This window comes from Apodemus sylvaticus, chromosome 5 (assembly GCF_947179515.1).
Source record: "Apodemus sylvaticus chromosome 5, mApoSyl1.1, whole genome shotgun sequence".
In the NCBI taxonomy this organism is placed as follows: domain Eukaryota; kingdom Metazoa; phylum Chordata; class Mammalia; order Rodentia; family Muridae; genus Apodemus; species Apodemus sylvaticus.
Window position 1 is genome coordinate 18095876 of NC_067476.1, and position 17846 is coordinate 18113721.

At 48.5% G+C, this 17846-nt stretch overlaps 1 protein-coding gene across 2 annotated transcripts in view; it reads right to left on the bottom strand.

Annotated features, from left to right (window-relative positions):
• Positions 1–10170: 10170 nt before the first annotated feature.
• The window catches only part of Nr6a1 (nuclear receptor subfamily 6 group A member 1), a 185888-nt gene continuing 178212 nt past the window's right edge, over positions 10171–17846 (bottom strand). The window contains exons 9-11 of one of the 2 annotated variants that reach the window (XM_052182425.1): positions 13883–14004; positions 12324–12476; positions 10171–10790 (exon numbers count right to left, since the gene is read on the bottom strand). In XM_052182425.1, the coding sequence (XP_052038385.1) occupies positions 10702–10790; positions 12324–12476; positions 13883–14004 (364 nt within the window). In that variant the 3' untranslated portion in view covers positions 10171–10701. Of the gene's footprint in view, positions 10791–12069; positions 12477–13882; positions 14005–17846 lie in introns of those variants that run through there. The other variant, XM_052182424.1, reaches the window with a different exon arrangement.

The following is a 17846-nucleotide window of genomic DNA, read 5'->3' on the forward strand; positions in this document are numbered from 1 at the left end:
GAAAATATTTTTATTTCTATTTTTTTGGAAAATATGTATTATTTTTTAAGACCAGGTCTTACTGTGTAGACCAGACTTTCTTGGAACACACAAAGATCTACCAGCCTCTGCCTTCTCAGTACTAGGATTACAGGTGTGTACCACCACTGCCTGACAGAACCTGACTTTTTAAAGAGGTTAAATGGGATCTTTCAGCACCATGGTGCTTTGGAAATAGCCAGCTAGCTTAGCTGGGATGTCCTGGCAAGTCCTTGAGATTTGAGAGTTGGCTGGCAGAGACTGAGTTCCATTCCAACTCGGCCCTTCTCTGGCTGTGTGGCCTGTTTACGTCTCGTGCTCTCCCTTTATAAAAGGGGTGTGAACAGTGATGGTACATGTAAGTTACCTTAGTAAGCCATGTATGCTCAGTAAATGTCAGCTATACACACATGCACACACACACTCACACACATGCACACACACACTCACACACATGCACACACACACACACACACACACACACGCACACACACATGCATGCACACATATGCACATACGTACAACCTGCTTGGCTGTTCTGTCCTTAGAGGTTCTTTACTTGTTGAGTCTGCCATTGCAACATCACTGTCACCATTGCTTACCCTTCTGTGATCGTGTGACTCCCCTTAGCTGAGGGGAGAACCCTCTTGGGAAGACTTGATTTATCTCTAGGTACGCAGCACTGTTGAATACATCTCTGAAAGGCTAAGTTCTGCTCCTTCTTGTGTTGTCCCCTCTAGGAGGTAGCTGTCAGTAACACCTAGGCAGGGTGCTCCTCATTTCTAGCCCCCCTTGGATATGCTAGACCCACATCTTCAGGGCTGCCCCCTATTCTGGTCCACTGGCCTCAACTCACAGAGGTGCTCCACCACTGGACCAGACAGAGCAGGAAGGAGTAGGGGTTGTAAACATGGGAATAGCACTACATCCCTGCGAATCATTACACACCTAGGTTTAGTCTCAAACCCGTGCTACCTACCATCCTGGGAATGGGGTAGAGTATCTTCATCTCACCCACTGTGAGCAACGTTCAGGACCCAGCTGCGTCAGGAGGCATCCCTCTAAGGTTACCCAAGCACAGGCAGCCTAGCAGCGGGGAAGCCGGACCTGCACGCCAGCCATCCGCTGGGTCCTGGGCAGCCTGCGCCTGTGTAAGCTCAGCCCCAGTGCTGGGGGAGCAGGCTAGGGGACCTATGTCGAGGAAGCAGAGTCACAGGCCTGATTCAGCGCTGCCTCCCCAAGGGGAACAAAGCCTAAGAGGCTCACTCCTGAGGAGGGACTTTCCCAAAGTACCAGGCTTGTTTCCTGCAGGTAGAAAAAAAAGGACAAAAGAAGCAGAGACCCACACACTGAAAGGAAGGGGAGGGGGGACAATTGTGACTGGGGGACAGTGGGGAGAAACAGCTGGGAAAAAACTAGGGAGAGAGGAAGGGAGAAGGACAGAGACCTGCTAATGGTAAGGAAGACCCATAGACGGTGGAGGGGAAGAATGAGAGAACTTAAAGAGGACAGAGAAGGAACTGTGCAGGAAGGGAGAGGAAGGGAGGGGAGAGAGAGATAGAGACAGAGAGATGGAGGCAGAAAATGGACTAAAGGCCAAGGGGTCCAGGGAGCTGGAGGCAGGAGCTAGCCGTGGAGACCCTGTTCCGGGCAGTGTAGGGGGCGGGCCTGCTGGCAGCCGCGGAGGCTGTTTCCGCTGCACCCCTTATCAGCCTGCTGCCAGATGTTCAGATCCGATGCCAATGTCAGAGAAGTCCCTAGTGCTGGGTCAAGGCCGTGGCCAGCGGGAGCCTCAGCTGCATCATGAGGAGGGTGGTGGGGAGGGGGGCCTTCATTAGACCTGCAGGCTTCTCCTCCTCCAGTGGCTCACAGGGCTGGACCACCTGGAGAGGGGTGGGGGAGACCAAGCACTTCTAGCGGCTACTTCTCAAGACTGAGAGCCAGGGACTCGGTGGAGGCAGTGCGTAGAGACTGGCGACATGTAGATGAGCACACCACTGCACCCCTACCCCAACACTGGAGGTAGTGTGTGGACGCGCGCTCGCAGAATCACATGGGGACAACTTGGGGTTCATTCAGAACTGACTGCCCCAATATCTCTCTGCATCTCAAGCATCCCTGCTCTGCAAGAGCCCTTAGTGATCATCCCCTTCCTTCCCATCCTCCAAACCTGAGCCAAGACTGCAGCCAGACCTGGAGCTGCCAGCTAAGTGCCTCTTGGTGGCTGGTGCTGTTCCAACAGATGCCCTTAGAAACTGCATGGCTTCCAAGGAAGGCAGGGCCAAAGGGACTCGGGACCTTCTAGAGTGAAGCCTGGTAGAGCCCCTCCGGCCAGAGGCAGGTGCTGGGTGTCTGGCAGGGCCGGACCTCCAGCCTTGGGCCTGGGCCTCTCTGCCATGCTCCTGGAGCGTGGGGAGCAGCTGCGGCCCCTTCCTAGGGCAGCTTATCTCCGAGCGCACACGCTTGGCCCTCACAGGGTGACCCAGCCTTGCTCCCCACATTCCTCTCCAGTTCTGCAGCCGGTGGGCCCCCCACAGCTCTGAGACTGGGCCTGAGCTTGGGAGGTAATCAGAGCTGCCGCTGGGCCCAAGCCCACCGTGGTCTCTTGGCTTTCTCTGCTCCCCTGCCTTGGTGGATCTGTTTATTCCCGGCTCTTCCTCTTGGATTAGCCCACTTTGTCTCTCTCTGCTACCTTCAATGTTCTAATATATTTTTACTTTGCTTTTTCTCCAGGGTCCCTGAATTAGATTAAAATCTCGGGGACATCTCTGCTCTTCTGACTCAATGACCAACGTCAATGGGAAGAGTTAGACTGAGGTGAGAGGACTGAAAGGTCTGGGAAAGGGAAGACTGTCCTGGGAACGGTGGGGTGACGGGAACGTTTAGGCTCCCTTTCACCCACCTAGGAAGCCGTCCCCAGTAGATGCATGGAGCAGGATTTGGTGGTCTCCTCCATGTACTGGAGCAGGCTGGGGCGCGCTGGGGGAGGGGGTGGTCGGGGAAGGGGAGGAAATTGGGACTGGAGGTCTTAGCCTAAGGACCTCCTTCCTGTTTGTAGGGAAGTGACTGCCTCAGAAAGCTGCTGGGGGAGAGGAGGTCAGGGCGACTTCCTGGGAAGCTGACGAAGGCCCACCCTCCCTGTGCCCACAGGGGGCTCTCCAGTCCTGGCTTAAAATAGTGCAGCTCTGCCACTGATGCTGGACCCAGCCTGGACCTCAAAGGGTTGCAACCACGGTTTGCGCTGCCATAGGAGCTGTGGGTATGTGTGAGGGTCTACCTAGCTATCTAGTTCAAATCAGACTGCGGCCTATGGCCACAGGGACTGAAAAAAACCCACAGACCCCAGACATGAAGCTTTGGATGCAAGTTTCAGCTCTTGCACTGATCAGCTCTGAGACTTTGGTCTGGTGTCTGCCTGGCTTTCAACTGCGATGAGACAGTGGCATAGCCCAGCCTTGCCAGGCATAAAGTGGGTGCACGGGCGGGATGCCTGTCACCTCCATCCTGCACTCTGCTATACCTACATGCTCTGAGGACTGGGTGTAGCGCAGGGAAGGCTTGTGGACAGGGAGCTTGCAAGGAGGGCAAGGATGGGGCTGTGGTCTCCATGGTGAGACTTGTTGCCAAGGGAACAAAGTCTCCAGGAGCCCTGGGTCTGGCAGTTGGGCACTTTTGCCACAGGAGCTGGCAGGCTAATTGTCATTGCACCCAAACTCCTGATGGGCCATCAGGCCAAGGCCAGGCAGAACAGAGAGGAGGCTCCTGGCTCTGTTTGGCCTCTGCTGCTGGAGTGGAGGGGCTGCAGGTTCAGCACACAGCCTCCATGTATGTCTGGACTTCAGTGCAGCCGGTTAGAGCTAGCCATAGTCATCCCTAACCACCTCAGCCACAGGCACCATCCTCTACTGATACCAGTGGGGATGGACCAAGGAGGCATCTATGTGGGTCAACGTCAAACTCCACCGTGGAGGGGACCGTTGATGTTGCTGTTGGCTCGCAGGTCACCTGAGGGAAGTCAACCCTGGAAAGGACTCCCTGCAGCCAGATCATCCGATTCCAGCAGCCTCCCCCGTCATCACTTCTGCATGTTTCTGGCTCCACCGTTGGAACCTGGAGCACCAGATTTCAGAGTAACCTCCAGCCTGGTGAGGAACTCATCTCAGAGAACACAGATACTTCCGATAATCACCCACCATTTATTCCTATGCATTCCTGAATGCTCCCTAGTTAGGTCTCCTTACACAAATTATGAATTATCTGTGGCTTCAGTTTTCTCTTCTGTAAAACGGGATCATAACAGCACACACGTCACTGAGTTGCTCTGGGAAGTGACCTCATGGATGTCGGTACAGTCACCTACTCTGTGTCTACATCACTTCGTACTTTAGTGCTGAAACAGAACCTGTGGTTTCACGCTAAGCTATAATCCTCCATCCGTTCTTCCTAGACTGTCATAACATATGCCAGGAAGCTCAAAGCTCACCATTACTTAAAAAGCAACTTAGATATTTGGGAGAACACTACCCCAAATTTTACCCCGTGGAATGCTGACTCAACAGAACTTTTATAGAAGACAAAAGTAAACCTGACAAACAGTAGTTTTGGTGCATCCTGGTTGGGCTAAGTGGGCTATTTCTTCAGGTAGGACTTCCCAGAGCCTTGGCTATACACAAAGGAGCTTTGGGAGTCTGGGGATAAAGAGTGTGTGTGGTATTTCCTCGGTTTCTGGCATACACTTGATTTCCAGAACTGTTTCCTTTTTGACAAAGCCTTCATGAACGACTATGTTCGGGGATGTCACAGGCCGGGATCTTGGGGCATCATTGCTTTCAGCCTGATTAGGTTGAGCCCGTTTATACAGTTTGCAGGGTTAATCTTTCATTGGTTGGCTTGTTTTTGAATAGTGAAAGGTTCAACCAAAGGCCGTTTGTTCCTAAGCTTTGTTACAAACTCCATTTGTGCTCAAAGCTGCTGAAAGAACAGGGAGGAAGCTGTTGTAACTTTGGTATCAGATAGACCTGAATTCAAAAGTTAATTCTCCGGCTTGCTCATGTGCCCTCTTAGGCACGTGGTTAAACTTCCCTGGGCCTGTCTGCTTCTGAGCAAAGGGATGACAGGGCAGGGGCAGGCGGCTACAGGGTGTAACTGTCGCTAGGCAGCCAGTCTACTCCCTGCTCGTGTGCCTGTTCCTATCTGCTCCCTCTTGTGAGGCTGTGAAGACAGCCTATTACCTCCTGCTGCTGTGGGCCTTTGTTTCAAATCACTTCTTTCAAGCCTCAAGAGCTCTTGGGTACCTTGTGCTGGGCCCGGAGCATAGAAGGCAGCTGGGTGCTTCTGTCTCATGCAGGACAATTTAATAGACTGATGAGACTCCTCTGGCCTTTATCCTGCCATTGTGGACCCTCCCTGTGTGAGTGTGTGAGCAGGACAAGATGGCTGGGTTTCGTAACTGGGTGGATCTGGGTTCAAGGCACTTCCTGTGTTGCCTCTGTCTGTCCCTTGACTTTTCAGTCACAATTTGTCACAGCCTACAGAAGTTATAAAGAATCTTAACAGTTTTCTGGAGAGTCAGGTATTAACTTGCAAGGCCAGTCGCTGAGCAGGGAAGGCAAGCAAGCTACCACTACCCAAGGCACTGTTGTCGCAGACATAGCTGAGACTCAGCACACGGCCTTCTCCCAAACTCCAAACTCCTTCCAGCAGCTCCAGGACTCCACAGTGTGCCCAAACTCAGTTCCTTCCTCAGGTTCTTTGTTTTATAGGTTCTTTTTTTTTTTTTTTTTTTTTTTTTTTCATCTTAGAAAGTGTCATGGTGACTCTACCCTGGTGGGTAGTTCTCAGTTTGGAGACTTTCTCATCTGGGAGGCCCCTCCTCACTACCTGTGCCCATCCCAAGTCCCAATACTCTCCTGACAGTGCTTCTAAGGCCTGTGTATCTCCCACCTAGGATCCCCTAGTTGTGCCTTTTTCTGGCTGAAAACCTTGTGCAAGCCTTTTCATCATTCTCAACCTTAGTTTCTTCATTTACAAAAAGAGGCAATAGTCCTTAAAAACTCATGGTGGTCTGGGTTTATGAAAAATCAACAGAGTGCCCGCTGCTTGCCGGGCACTCCCCGGCTCCTGAGGGTCAGGAGCAGACCGTCTTCTGCCAAGCCCTCAGCAACAGAGATGGGAGAGGCGTTGGCTAGGCCATCCCTTCCCCAGGCCCCAGAGAAGCTTCACAGACAGATGGCATGTGCAGAGGATTCACATTTATTGGTTCAAATACAGTACCTAATATTTGCTAAACATGCATCTCATACTAATTGGTCACATTTCCACAGGTAGTCAATTCACAGGACAGGGCCCACCCCTTGCCAGCAGGCAAGTGTGGGAGGTAGCAGAGGGCCTGAGCAGCCTGCAGAGCCCGCCAACTATCATTTGGTCATGCAGGGTTGATGGAGCCAGGCTGGCAGGCAGCCCTCGGCCGGCCCTTCGGGAACAAGGGCTCAGAGACATCCATTCATTCGATTCCTACACAGGACTGTGGGAGGACTGGAGGTAGCCTGAGGTAGGTTCATGATGCGCTTGCCATCGGATCCCTGAAATCCGAGCTATGGAGCATAGGAAGGGGTTGGAGGCCTCTTCTAGCGATGGCTTGTCCCTAGCTGGGCAGGTGGACAGGACTCCCCAGACACTGCCCAGACATTACAATGCAGCCACAAGCCCCTATCGCAGGCCTGGGATGGCAACACAGACAAAAACACAACAGTCCAGGGCATCGTTCCCGACAGGAACATGTAAACAGCAGGGAGCTACAGGATTCTTTTCCCACAGGACTCCTCAGCGAGGAACCGACCAGGATGTCACTCAGGAGGTAGTCTTTTTCCCCATGGAAATTTGAGTAAAAATCATTATCACCTATTATATTCCGGCTAAGAAAAAGGTCAGCAAAGAGCGAGAGAACCCTTTGGCTGCCAGGGCTGGCTTCAGGGTGGGAAGACTGGCTTCTACCAGTAGCATGCTTTTCCTGGGTTTGGAGCAGGCCTTAACCCTTCCCACAGCTTCCATCTGAGCCTACAGCTCGGTCAAGCGAGCTGGGCGGACTCAGGACTGCCAGGTAAGAGGAGGGTTTGTCCTGGGCAGAGGGTCCAGGCTTCTCATGAGCACCAGAGAGGCTCAAGAGTCTTGAGAAGCCCAGACCTACAGACAGGCTTGCTTTCAGTTCAGTGGCCTGGGGCTGCTCACTCTGAGGAAGTTGTGAGGGTCTGACTCTCAAGTCCAGGAAAGATGCTACTTGTTGGCAGCCAAGAGAGGGCTTTCTGGGGACCCTGTAATTAAATACACATCCCTGAGCTGTGGTCCCAGAGTGCCTGCTTCAAGGCTGACCAGTGTCCAGCACCTGGTGGGATGATTGCCGTTTTTCATCCTAAGAAACAGATAAAACTCTACTTCACAGACACTGCATGAGGAGAAGGGAGGAGGGTGGGCGGCAGAGGGTGTAGGCATTCCCACAGACCGAGGTGGGGGAGTCAGTGAGTGGGCTTTCTTTTTTCTTTTTCTTTTTTTTTTAAGTTTAAAAAAAAGAATCAAAGTTTAGTGTAAGAGCTGGTCTGAAAGGTTGACTTTCTTAAAATAACTGCAATTAAAACAAAACCCCAAACCCCAGTATTCTAAAGCCAGAGATGTGTGGGGTGTTCTTAACTTCCACTGTTCTAAGATCAGGATGGGGAGGCTCCTCCTGCCTCCCTCTACCCTAGAGGCCTGCCTCCTTCGCTTGTAGGTTGGCCCTGGGGACCGGGTGTCCGGAGCCAGGTAGAGTGCTCTGAGATGAGTTGTAGGGAATGTCTCCTGAGGGCGAGACTGCCAAGCCTTGCAGAGGGAGGGCACCCGTGGCCTACAAAGGGAGCCAGAGAACACAACTTACAGAGCTCTGAGACTCCACACTTACACTTGGGTCACGGAAGCATACATAAGGAAAGGAAGGGAGAGAACCTAGATGTTTCGGCATAGTGTAAGGAGGAGGTGGCTCTCCTTCTCCACGTGGCTTTGGGGGCTATGTTTTTTTTTCTGGTTGAAAAATTCTCACTCAAAGTGAGTATTTTTAGTGGCCTGGATCAGAGGGGACAGGAGAGAGAGGAATGAGATATAACATGCACAAGTTTTTCCTTCTTCCACTAGCTAAAAGGCTGCCTGTTAACCAAACATTATAGGAAAAAAGGCAAAAAACAAGCATACCAAACCTCCTCCTCCAACCTTTCTCTGTGTCCTTCAAACCAAAATCACAAATACATCTAGTGGCTGACCTAATGTCTCCACGCTGCTAGCTACACTCCTACCTTCTCCTCATAATACCTGAGTTTGCAATGCAACACATTTACTTTACCCTGTTTAAAAGAAGCCCATGTCATAAAAGGACTGGGTGCAGAAGACATTAAAGGCGGTCCACAGGTCAGGCTCCAGCTCGGAACACACAGCCACTTGGCTCAGAGATTCTGCAGGGCTCTTGGCAATGAATGGGCTCTTTGTTCTGTGGAATCTGCTGCAAACATTTGTAAAAATGGATTTGTACAATGGCAACTTGCAGAACCTTTCCCCCACTCCACAAATTAACAACTTGCTCTGTTTAATACTGCATTAGTGGAGAGAGATGTTCTTGCCTCATCAGAGCTTTGACATTCAACACAACAGGTAAAATGCTAATGTGAAAAGCAATTTAAAAAACTAACAACTTGACAAATGGAGGGCTAAGCAAAGAGAGCTGCTGTGTGTCCACAGCACTGGCTCTCATCTGTGTCTCTGATCTCCAGCTTGAGGAAAGCAGCTGAGAATCTGGCCCAGAGCCAAAGACCGTGATCTGGTTGGTTAAATATAAAAATTCAGGCAAACAAGAAAATACTGTGAACTCAGAAACAGATATACCAACACATATATCTTCTCACAAGCATGTGAAAAACATTCTATCTGGAACTTTCTCGAGGAACACCCTTCTCTCTCTCTCTCTCTCTCTCTCTCTCTCTCTCTCTCTCTCTCTCACTAGGGAATAAGAATGAGAAGAAATATGCTCTGAACTTTGGAGATCAAAGGACATATTATCACTTTGCTGGTACCCGTAATATTTCACTAGAGAGAAAAACCGACCAGTGGAGACAACCTAGGAGGCACAGGATGGGGTGGCCTCCAGGGTAAGTTAAAACAGGCGTCACTGGGGAAGCATAAACAGTTCCTGACAAAACAGGCTAAAAGGGATAGTGTGGGTGAGGCAGGCCCATCAAGGGACACAAGCCAGTGGAGCACACGTCTGGGGTCCTGGTGGTAGGAGAGCCTGGTACAAACACAGGGAAAAGCAGCTAAAACAACTCTAAGACAAACCTAGCTGCTCTGGCCAAAGTCTGGAGGGCAAGAACTCTTCCTAGAACTAGATGGGGTAGGCAGTAAAGCACAGGGGGTCTAGCCTGCATCTGCAGAGCAGCAGGCTAGCCCTTAGAAACATGAGGTAGTTTAAAGCCCCTTTCCCTTCTAGGCTGCTCTGGCTCCATCCCTCCACACCTTGGTAGGCCAGACCCCTGAGAACACTTGAAGGAATAGCTGGGCTTCTCTGGGTCTTGGCTTTCTGTTCTAGATCCTGGCAAATGAATCTCATTTTGGGAATAATGGGAGAACAAGATTTGGGAGCAAAGTTTCTGATCCTTTCTACTGTTTAAAAATGGCAGTTTTGGATTTGGTTCAGGGGATAAGGTGGGGTGAGAACAGGGACCTCCAACGGAGTCTTTATTCATTCAGCAGCCTGGTCTTTGTCCCTCTACCTTCTGAGGGAAACAATGTAAAGAACAAATCAGAGATGGCATCGGAATTCAGAACATGGCATCTTCCTGCCACCTTTCTAAAGGACTGACAGGAAGTCAAATTCATAAAGAGGGAGGGATGGAGTCTGAAGAAGGTAGGCCTTGGTAGATGTGGGCCAGGAAACTAGGCAGTTATGAGCCCCAGGGTGCTGGGAGGCAAGTTCTATAGACTTATTGTCAGGACTCTAACTGGACGAAAACTTGTCAGCAGCATCAACAGACAACAGCGTGCGGGGGAGGGGTACAGCAGAAGGTAAGGCAGAGTTCTTGCCTTCCGGCCTGGGGGGGGGGGACGATGATCAACATCAAAATTGCCTCTCTGCCCCCCCCCCCCACCATTACTGAATCTCCCTGTACCGCTTAGCTCCTTTGGTGTTCTCTTACTTACAAGTCTGTGGCTATAAAAGGCAGTTTGCTCTCTACAGACAAGTGTGTATCTGCAGAGAAAATGTGGAAAAGGTAGGGATGGTCATACACCTGTTTCCATTGAGGTAGTTGTCTTTGTCAAGGTTATGGAAATACTCATCTAGTCCATCCTACCCTCTCCCTCAAAATACAAAACAACCTATCTCTAAACAATGACAACACGGTAACATTAAACATCTTCACATTCTGTAAACTGCATGGAAATGCATCTGCTGCATTCACACAAAAGCATGTGCATCATGTTGAAGGCCATACATTCAACTCTGTCGTGAAATAAATATATAGAAAACTGAGGTTAAAACAGACAAACAAACAAACTCTTCTCGGATGGAGGCAGCTGCTCCACAGTCTCCATCTTGGTCTCTGGCTCTTTCCTCTGGAGCCTGTGCTGCCTCTCCAGGGCGCTGAGCGGCCGAGGAGGGGCGGGCACACGTCACTCCTTCACCGTGCTTGTCTTGCAGGAGTGCAGCACCACCTTAAAGAGGAGGGGCAGCTGCTCCAGGGGCACATTCACCATCTTGCCTAGGTAAAGGGAAGAGACGAGTTAGCAGCAGCCAGCAAAGACGAAAAGCCTGTCTTGTCTCCACCCAGGCTGCTGGATCGCCTGGGTACAGCACAAGGGCAAGGGCATCGGGTTACGGGGTGTCTGTGCTCACTCTCCATCTGCTACACTTGTTCTGTGCCAGTCGGTTTAATGCACTGTCTCATGTGACTCAGTGTCTCTGTCTGTGATTGCCTCTTACCCTGCTCTACAGCTGACAGAGATGGCGTACTACTGAGCTTTTCACAACCGAAAGACTACAGGACACGTGCTTCCCACCAACTCTCTAGCATTCTATAAAACATTACTCTTCAAAACAGAGTAAGTGATTAATAAAAGTTCCAGGGAAGAAAGGAGAATAGTTACAGGGGTAAATAAATTTGAAATGTCTAGAGATAAAAAGAGTATGACAGTTTTTTTTTTTCACTGACAAACTTCTTGAAGCTTTAAGTACAGAAATACTGCAAGCAAAATATGCAAGGCTGTGAGTATATTCTCCCTGACAGTACCTTAGAATCACTTTGAGGGCATTAAAAACCCTGATGCCTGACCTTCACCCCATACCAGTTGTCAGCAAGTCCAGAGATGCAACCTATCAGACCCTGTTGTTTTTCAAAAGCTTTTTAGGTGATTGAAAACACTGCCAGGTCCAACCTACATCTGCTGCACTGCTCTGAGGCTCAAGAAATAGAGAAAAAAATTCTGTCATATTGACATGTTTTCCTTTAAAAGTTGTGTTCCTAAATTTTACAGAAAAACAAAACAACCCAGCCTAAACATCATCCTAGTGAGTGCTGGACGACAAAACCAACATTCCTCATTTAAATGTCGTAAAGCAACAACAAAGCCAAGGTTATACACTGAAGCAGACCTACTAATTGTCAGGAACTTAGCAGAGGGTGCAAGACAACAAACACAACACACAAAATTCCTTGGTAAGCACATAAGCTTACGGTGCCACTTTATATGGCCCTGGAAAGAGTTTGTGTAATCCTATGAAATAAAGTCTTTGAAAATTGGCATATAATACACATATAAAATTCACTATCTAAAAGTGACAGTTCAGGGTCAGAGAGATGGCTCAGTGGTTAAGAGCACTGACTGTTCTTCTAGAGGTCCTCAGTTCAATTCCTAGTAACCATGTGGTAATAGGATCCAATGCCCTCTTCTGATGTATCTGAAGACAGTGACAGTGTAATCACATACATAAAATAAATAAATCTTTAAAAAAATTACTTCTGAAAAAAATATATAGTTCAGAACATAAAGTGGAGACACAGCCTGCTTTCTGCATCCACACTACCTGCACCTAACAGGAGCCGGGCAAATGCCAGTTTCTCTTTTCTAAAAGGAAACACTGGCTTGCCATAACAGAACTTATCTGAGGGCAAGGGTAGTGACTTCCTGCAGTTGGTGACAGCCTGGAGTGAGCGTCCCAGGAGCACTGCTCATCTCAATCCCTTCACAAGCTTGGAGAAGCAAGGAAGAGCGGAGGCCTGGACCCAGGACATTACCTGCGATGTAGCGGATCTCTGGCAAGCACATCATCAGATCAGGAAAGCGGTTTGGCTGATGTGTATACTTATATTCAGTGAAATCCTGACAAATGTACCAATACCGCTTGTTCAGTTGTTCCAGCTGCGAGGCACTGGTCAGACCCCTGATATCTGAAAACAAAAACAGAAATCACCTAGGGAATGGGGTGGGGGTGGGGGTCAGGCACCAGATTTGTAAAAAATGAGACATTGTTAAATGTCATAACAAAGATTTTTCTTTTTCTAATGTGGAGAAACTAAGATCTGGATAAGGGAAAATAAGATAGAAAAGGAAAAATATGCAAAGGACAGTCCTTTGCCTGCACCATAGAGTGCTGAGCTCTTAATAAAGGGTTTGGTGGCACAAAACAGGCACCAGCAAGTGTGGTGCTAACTCCTTCAGAGCATCTTTGAAGCAGAGGTTGTCAGGAGCCTGACCTAGATCATCTTCAGTGTCCCTGTGTTTACTATTCTGTCTTGATACACACGCATATGTATGTAAGTGTATCTTATTCTTATGAATAACATACAGGAGATGAACAAATATTCCGCATGTAAAGTATACCAAACGTCTGAGGCCCAGGACACATTGTCCTCCTCTAAGAAGTTGCTACCAGTCTCCTCCCATATACAGTACAATCAGTGTGTTGAGTGTTACTGGCATGTAACATTCAGGGACCTGGGCGCTGGCCTGGTTTTTATTTTTCTCCTTCCCCCAACCCCTGCCAATATCCTTAATACATGGTATTGGGCTTGGCTAGAGAAGGCATGTAGGTCATCTGATAAATGCATGATGGTATACAGACAGGAGTAGTAGGTTTATACAGCACTGGAAAGTTGAGTGGGGAACAGTGGTAAAAAGGAAGGACTGATCAAAAATCTCCGAATTGGAAAACTGAGCACTTTTAAAGCTACAGGAACAAAATCAGTCAGGTCTACTCTGGGAATGGGGCATTCACATGCTGCTTTGCCTTTCACAGGCCAGTTACCAGCCACTACCACATGCCCCTTACTGGCAATATGCCTACAAATCAACTGGACTCCTCTGCCGCAAGAGCGGGCTTCGTGTGCACATGGACCCTGCGTACCACTACTCGTCCTGGGACTTGAGAGCCATGCTCAGCCTGCCAACCTGTCTTCTCGCCAACAGTTTCATCATCACCCCCCTTCTTCGGTTGCTTGTAAACTTGTACATGTTCTTAAATGACGCATGTTCTGTCCTTGATGTCTGTGCTTAAATGCATTAAAACTGACTAAACAAAGTGAATCCTCTTCCTTCCTCTGTGAGTTATAGACATTGTGGCATTTAGCTTTCAAGAAAAAAAAATCTAAGCATTCCTTGCCCTGTAGCGTGGCAGGGTGATGATTAGCGGGTGCAGGCCTTCCGAGACTAACAGTCACATGGTATGACAGACTCTGTGACAGTCCTGCGGGCAGGTGGGGGCAGGGAGTTGTATATGTGATACAGAAGGGCAAGTGCTTACTGGCAAAAATAAGCACATAAAACAAATCGCTGCTCTTGCCCACCACCTCCTCACCTTGATTCAGGAAGTTAATGGCTTTCATGCACGCATACTCCTCGTTGCTGACCTTCAGCTGATGGAACTTGTGGTATAGGTAGATGAGTCGCTCAATCACCTCCATCCCTTCATCACTAAATCTGGAGAGCAGACACAGGTTTTTTACCTTGGATACAAGCAAAGGCCTGGAAGGGCGCACAGACGCCATTGATGATGGAAAAGAAGCTCCGCTTGGGAAGAGGGAACCCGCAGGGAAATCCACGCTTTTTATCGCAGCCAGTATAGATTTCTGGAGGTCAGACAGTCACGTAAAACCAGGTTCGGATCCAACTGCCCCACAGACAGCTGTGAGATTCTGGGAAAGTCATTTGACCCTGGAAGCTTTTAGGTCTCCCTCTGCAAAATAACATTTGCCTGCTTATGCTAACAAGAGCTGAAGGAGATCTGGGGTAGAAATGAAGAGGAGTGTGACAATTTTAAGTCACAGCTTTTGTGGAGATGCAGTCTCTAGTATCAATGGCAGCTGCCATGGCGACTCTATGAGAGCCTCAGCCACAATGTGGAAAATGCTTCCAATTATGTTTGTTTAGGTTCACTGTTTCTAGCAAGACTGAGATTATATACAATAAAGAAATCTTACTGGCATTCCTGACTTCAGTCCAAGGCAGGAGGAAACACTTGCTGAGTCTTTCTCCACAAGAGGCTATGTGCTAGGCACCTTCTGTTCCTTCTTAGCCCTAAGAGCTGGCGAGACAGTCACTGCTAGCATACAGCTGAGAAACTCAAGTTCAACATGGAAAGCGGACTGGCCCACCAACACACACCCAGCCTCTGGTGGGATGGGAACCTGGCACCTGACTAGCTCCCAAGGCTCTTCTAGGATCCAGGGTAGTTGGCTCACGTAGAACAGACGGGCTTCATGAACTATTTGCACATGACTTCTTTTTACCCGATGAATTCTTGCATAGGTAATAAAACAGGCATACAAATCTAACACTAATAATAAACCACAGTGCAATTCATCTTATTTCTACTCTTTATGTTTCGGTGTATGTGGTGTGCGTGCGTGCGTGTGTGTGTGTGTGTGTGTGTGTGTGTGTGTGTGTGTGTGTGCGCGCGCGCGCGCGCGCGCGTGTGTGTGTGTGTGTGTGTGTGTGTGTAATTGAATTCTGAATCTCACTGATTTGGCTAGACTGGCTGGCCAGCAAGCTGTGGGGACTTGCCTGTTTCTGTTTCCATTCAGTGCTGCAGTTACAGACATTCCGAGGTTTTTACATGAGTACAGGTACCTGAACTAGGGGTCCTCATGCCATAAGTACTTCTTCACCTATTAAGTACTTTTCTCCAGTCCCAATACATTTAAGACAATTCTTTGACATACAATTTTACCATTTATTAAAGATAAAATCAATTTTGAATACAAATGAAATAGATGTGCTTGCCTTTTTTTTTGAAATGAAGAATTGCTTCTGTGTGACACTTCTATTTGACACTGCAGGACACACACCAAAGTTTTCAGAGTTAATCTTTTTTTATTTTTTTGGAGACCGAGTTTCTAGAACCCTGGCTAGCCTAGAAGTCACTACATAAAACAGGATGGCCTCAAATTCAGAGATATACTCATCCCTGCCTCCTGAGTTGGAGATTAAATGAATATTCTAGCACATCTGGCTTAATTGATATTTTGATCTTATAACCATCAATGGCTTAGGTATTAAGTAGAAGATTTAGGGTTATTTCAGAAATTGTTAAAAATTGTACCCTAATCCCAAGTCAAATTTATTTAACAATTTTTCAAAATTAATTTCAAGTCAGAAACTCAAACAGCAAACTTGTTTTTAAAACAGAGTCTCAGCCCAAGCTGGCTTTGATCTCGGCCTGCAGTAGAAATGGCCTTCAAATGCTAAGATTTCAAGACATGTACCACCACACCTGGCTAAAACTTGACATAATCTAAAAACACATAATTTGATACTTAAAATAATGAGGAGTGATGACAGGATGATCCTCGGAGTCTTTATCTCCCATAATTAAGCCATCTTGTTTCTAGAAGAACAGAAGTGACAATACCCTGGGATGTGCGCTAAGGTCTCTGCAGCAGCGTCTACGGACGAGGGCCTGTGTGATCACTGTGTTCAGAGCCAAGATGGCAGGGAAGCTCCGATGACACGCTGCCAGAGGCGCAGTGTTCCTAGGCAGACACTGGGATACGTAGTGAGTTTGATTTTGAATTAGTGTTTGTTTGTTGAAGGTTTAGAAATCTTTTAGTAATGCCTTTACACTCAGTTCCACAGCCTCGTGCAGGGTGTGACATGCAGCTTAGGAAGCTGGGCTCTAGCCCAGGACCAATCTGGCCATACTTTCTCCTCTGGGCTAGAAAATGAGCACCCTGGGGATGGAGCATGCTTAGGTAAGGAGGCCCCAGACACGCCACCAGAGCAAGAAACCTCTCAGTTCCTGTGTGAGCTGCTGTAAGCTGTGAAGGCTAATCAAGTTCCTCACTGTTCTATGGTCCCAGACGGATTACTAGACAAATTCATAGTGAGTATCCACTCTAAAATCCTTACCAACCATTCTATTGCATGTTGAATGATGGGTACTTTTAGCATTATACATACATACATACATACATACATACATACATACATACATACATACATACGTAGCCTCATACTCCCAATTAAAAAAAAGTGTATTAATCAAATTTCCGTTGTTCCTGTGTGAGAATGAAGGCTCAGAGCAAGCACTGATAGTGCTCCTGACGTAAAGGCCTTTTCATAGGCATTCTTATTTTCCTGAGAACTTGTGAGATGAACCATATATACCTCTGTATTAGGATAAGGAAGAGGTGACTCTCCCAAAGTAACATAAGAGTCAGGGGCTTTAAATTCCAAGCACAGGGGCTTTCCTAGTGCTGTACTACCCACCCCAACCCTGTCAAGGTCTTACATGCTACCTGGGAAAGACTGCCACATGCTATCTCATCAGACACTGCAATAGCATCTTATCCTGGGGCCTGGCCCTAGGGGGTGCCAGGCACTTCTGTGCCACTTGCTTGATGATGAATCTTGTAGGATGTAGTGTGCCTAGGGGTGAAGACCACTCCTTATAATAGCACTTGCTGGCTACTTAAGCTGTTGAGAGAGAGAGATTCCCTAGCTATATGCATGGAGCAGTAGGGTGGGATGAGTAAGGTGGAGCATGACGCAGAAGGTGGGGAGAGTGCTGTTGACATTTGTCTAGTAGCTGAGCGAAGCAGGCAGCACAAATAATGCTCTGTCCCTTAATCAGCAAGCTCTCGCTCCAAGTGCTCACTGTTGCACGGTAGGATATGCAGGTGTGTGGCTATCATCCAGACCCTGAGCTGGCAGTGCCAAGCCTGTTCCTGGCTATCGTGACCTGGGGGACACAAAGGCGTACTCAAGTGTTTGGACATGTACATATGCCCAGGATCTGCACTTTCTCTTGGGAATAGTACACCCCTCTTTCCCAAGTATCTTTCAAGAAGAAGCCATCGCAGTCCCTTGGCAGTGGCTGGGCTGGCGGCCAGCCCAGCAGTCCCCACTCAGTCTCCACAGCTTGGCTGCAAAGCTTTCCTCCACACCGCATCCCACCCTTTGATAAACAAAGTTGTTCTCTGTTCCACGAGCCTGCTTTCTCTTCCAGCCGGTCCTCCTCCACATCTGTCCACTCCACAGTTCTGATGCCCCTGTATTCCCTGTCTACAAATTATCAGCATTCAAAGCCATAAAGCCAGACAAACACACCCATTCTTCTCCCAGGTTCCTATCGCACAAGCATTCTAGGACAAGGAAAACATTCCTGCCAGGATCCCCCAAACCAGTGGACCATTCAGTCGGCAATTGAAGCTGACACCCTGTAAGTTATATCCTCCTCAGGGCAGAGAGGACCAGCTCTCTTTCCCATTCATCTAAACGTACCCTCCCCAGCAGCAGTCTTCAGCTACAGTGTTTAAGGAACT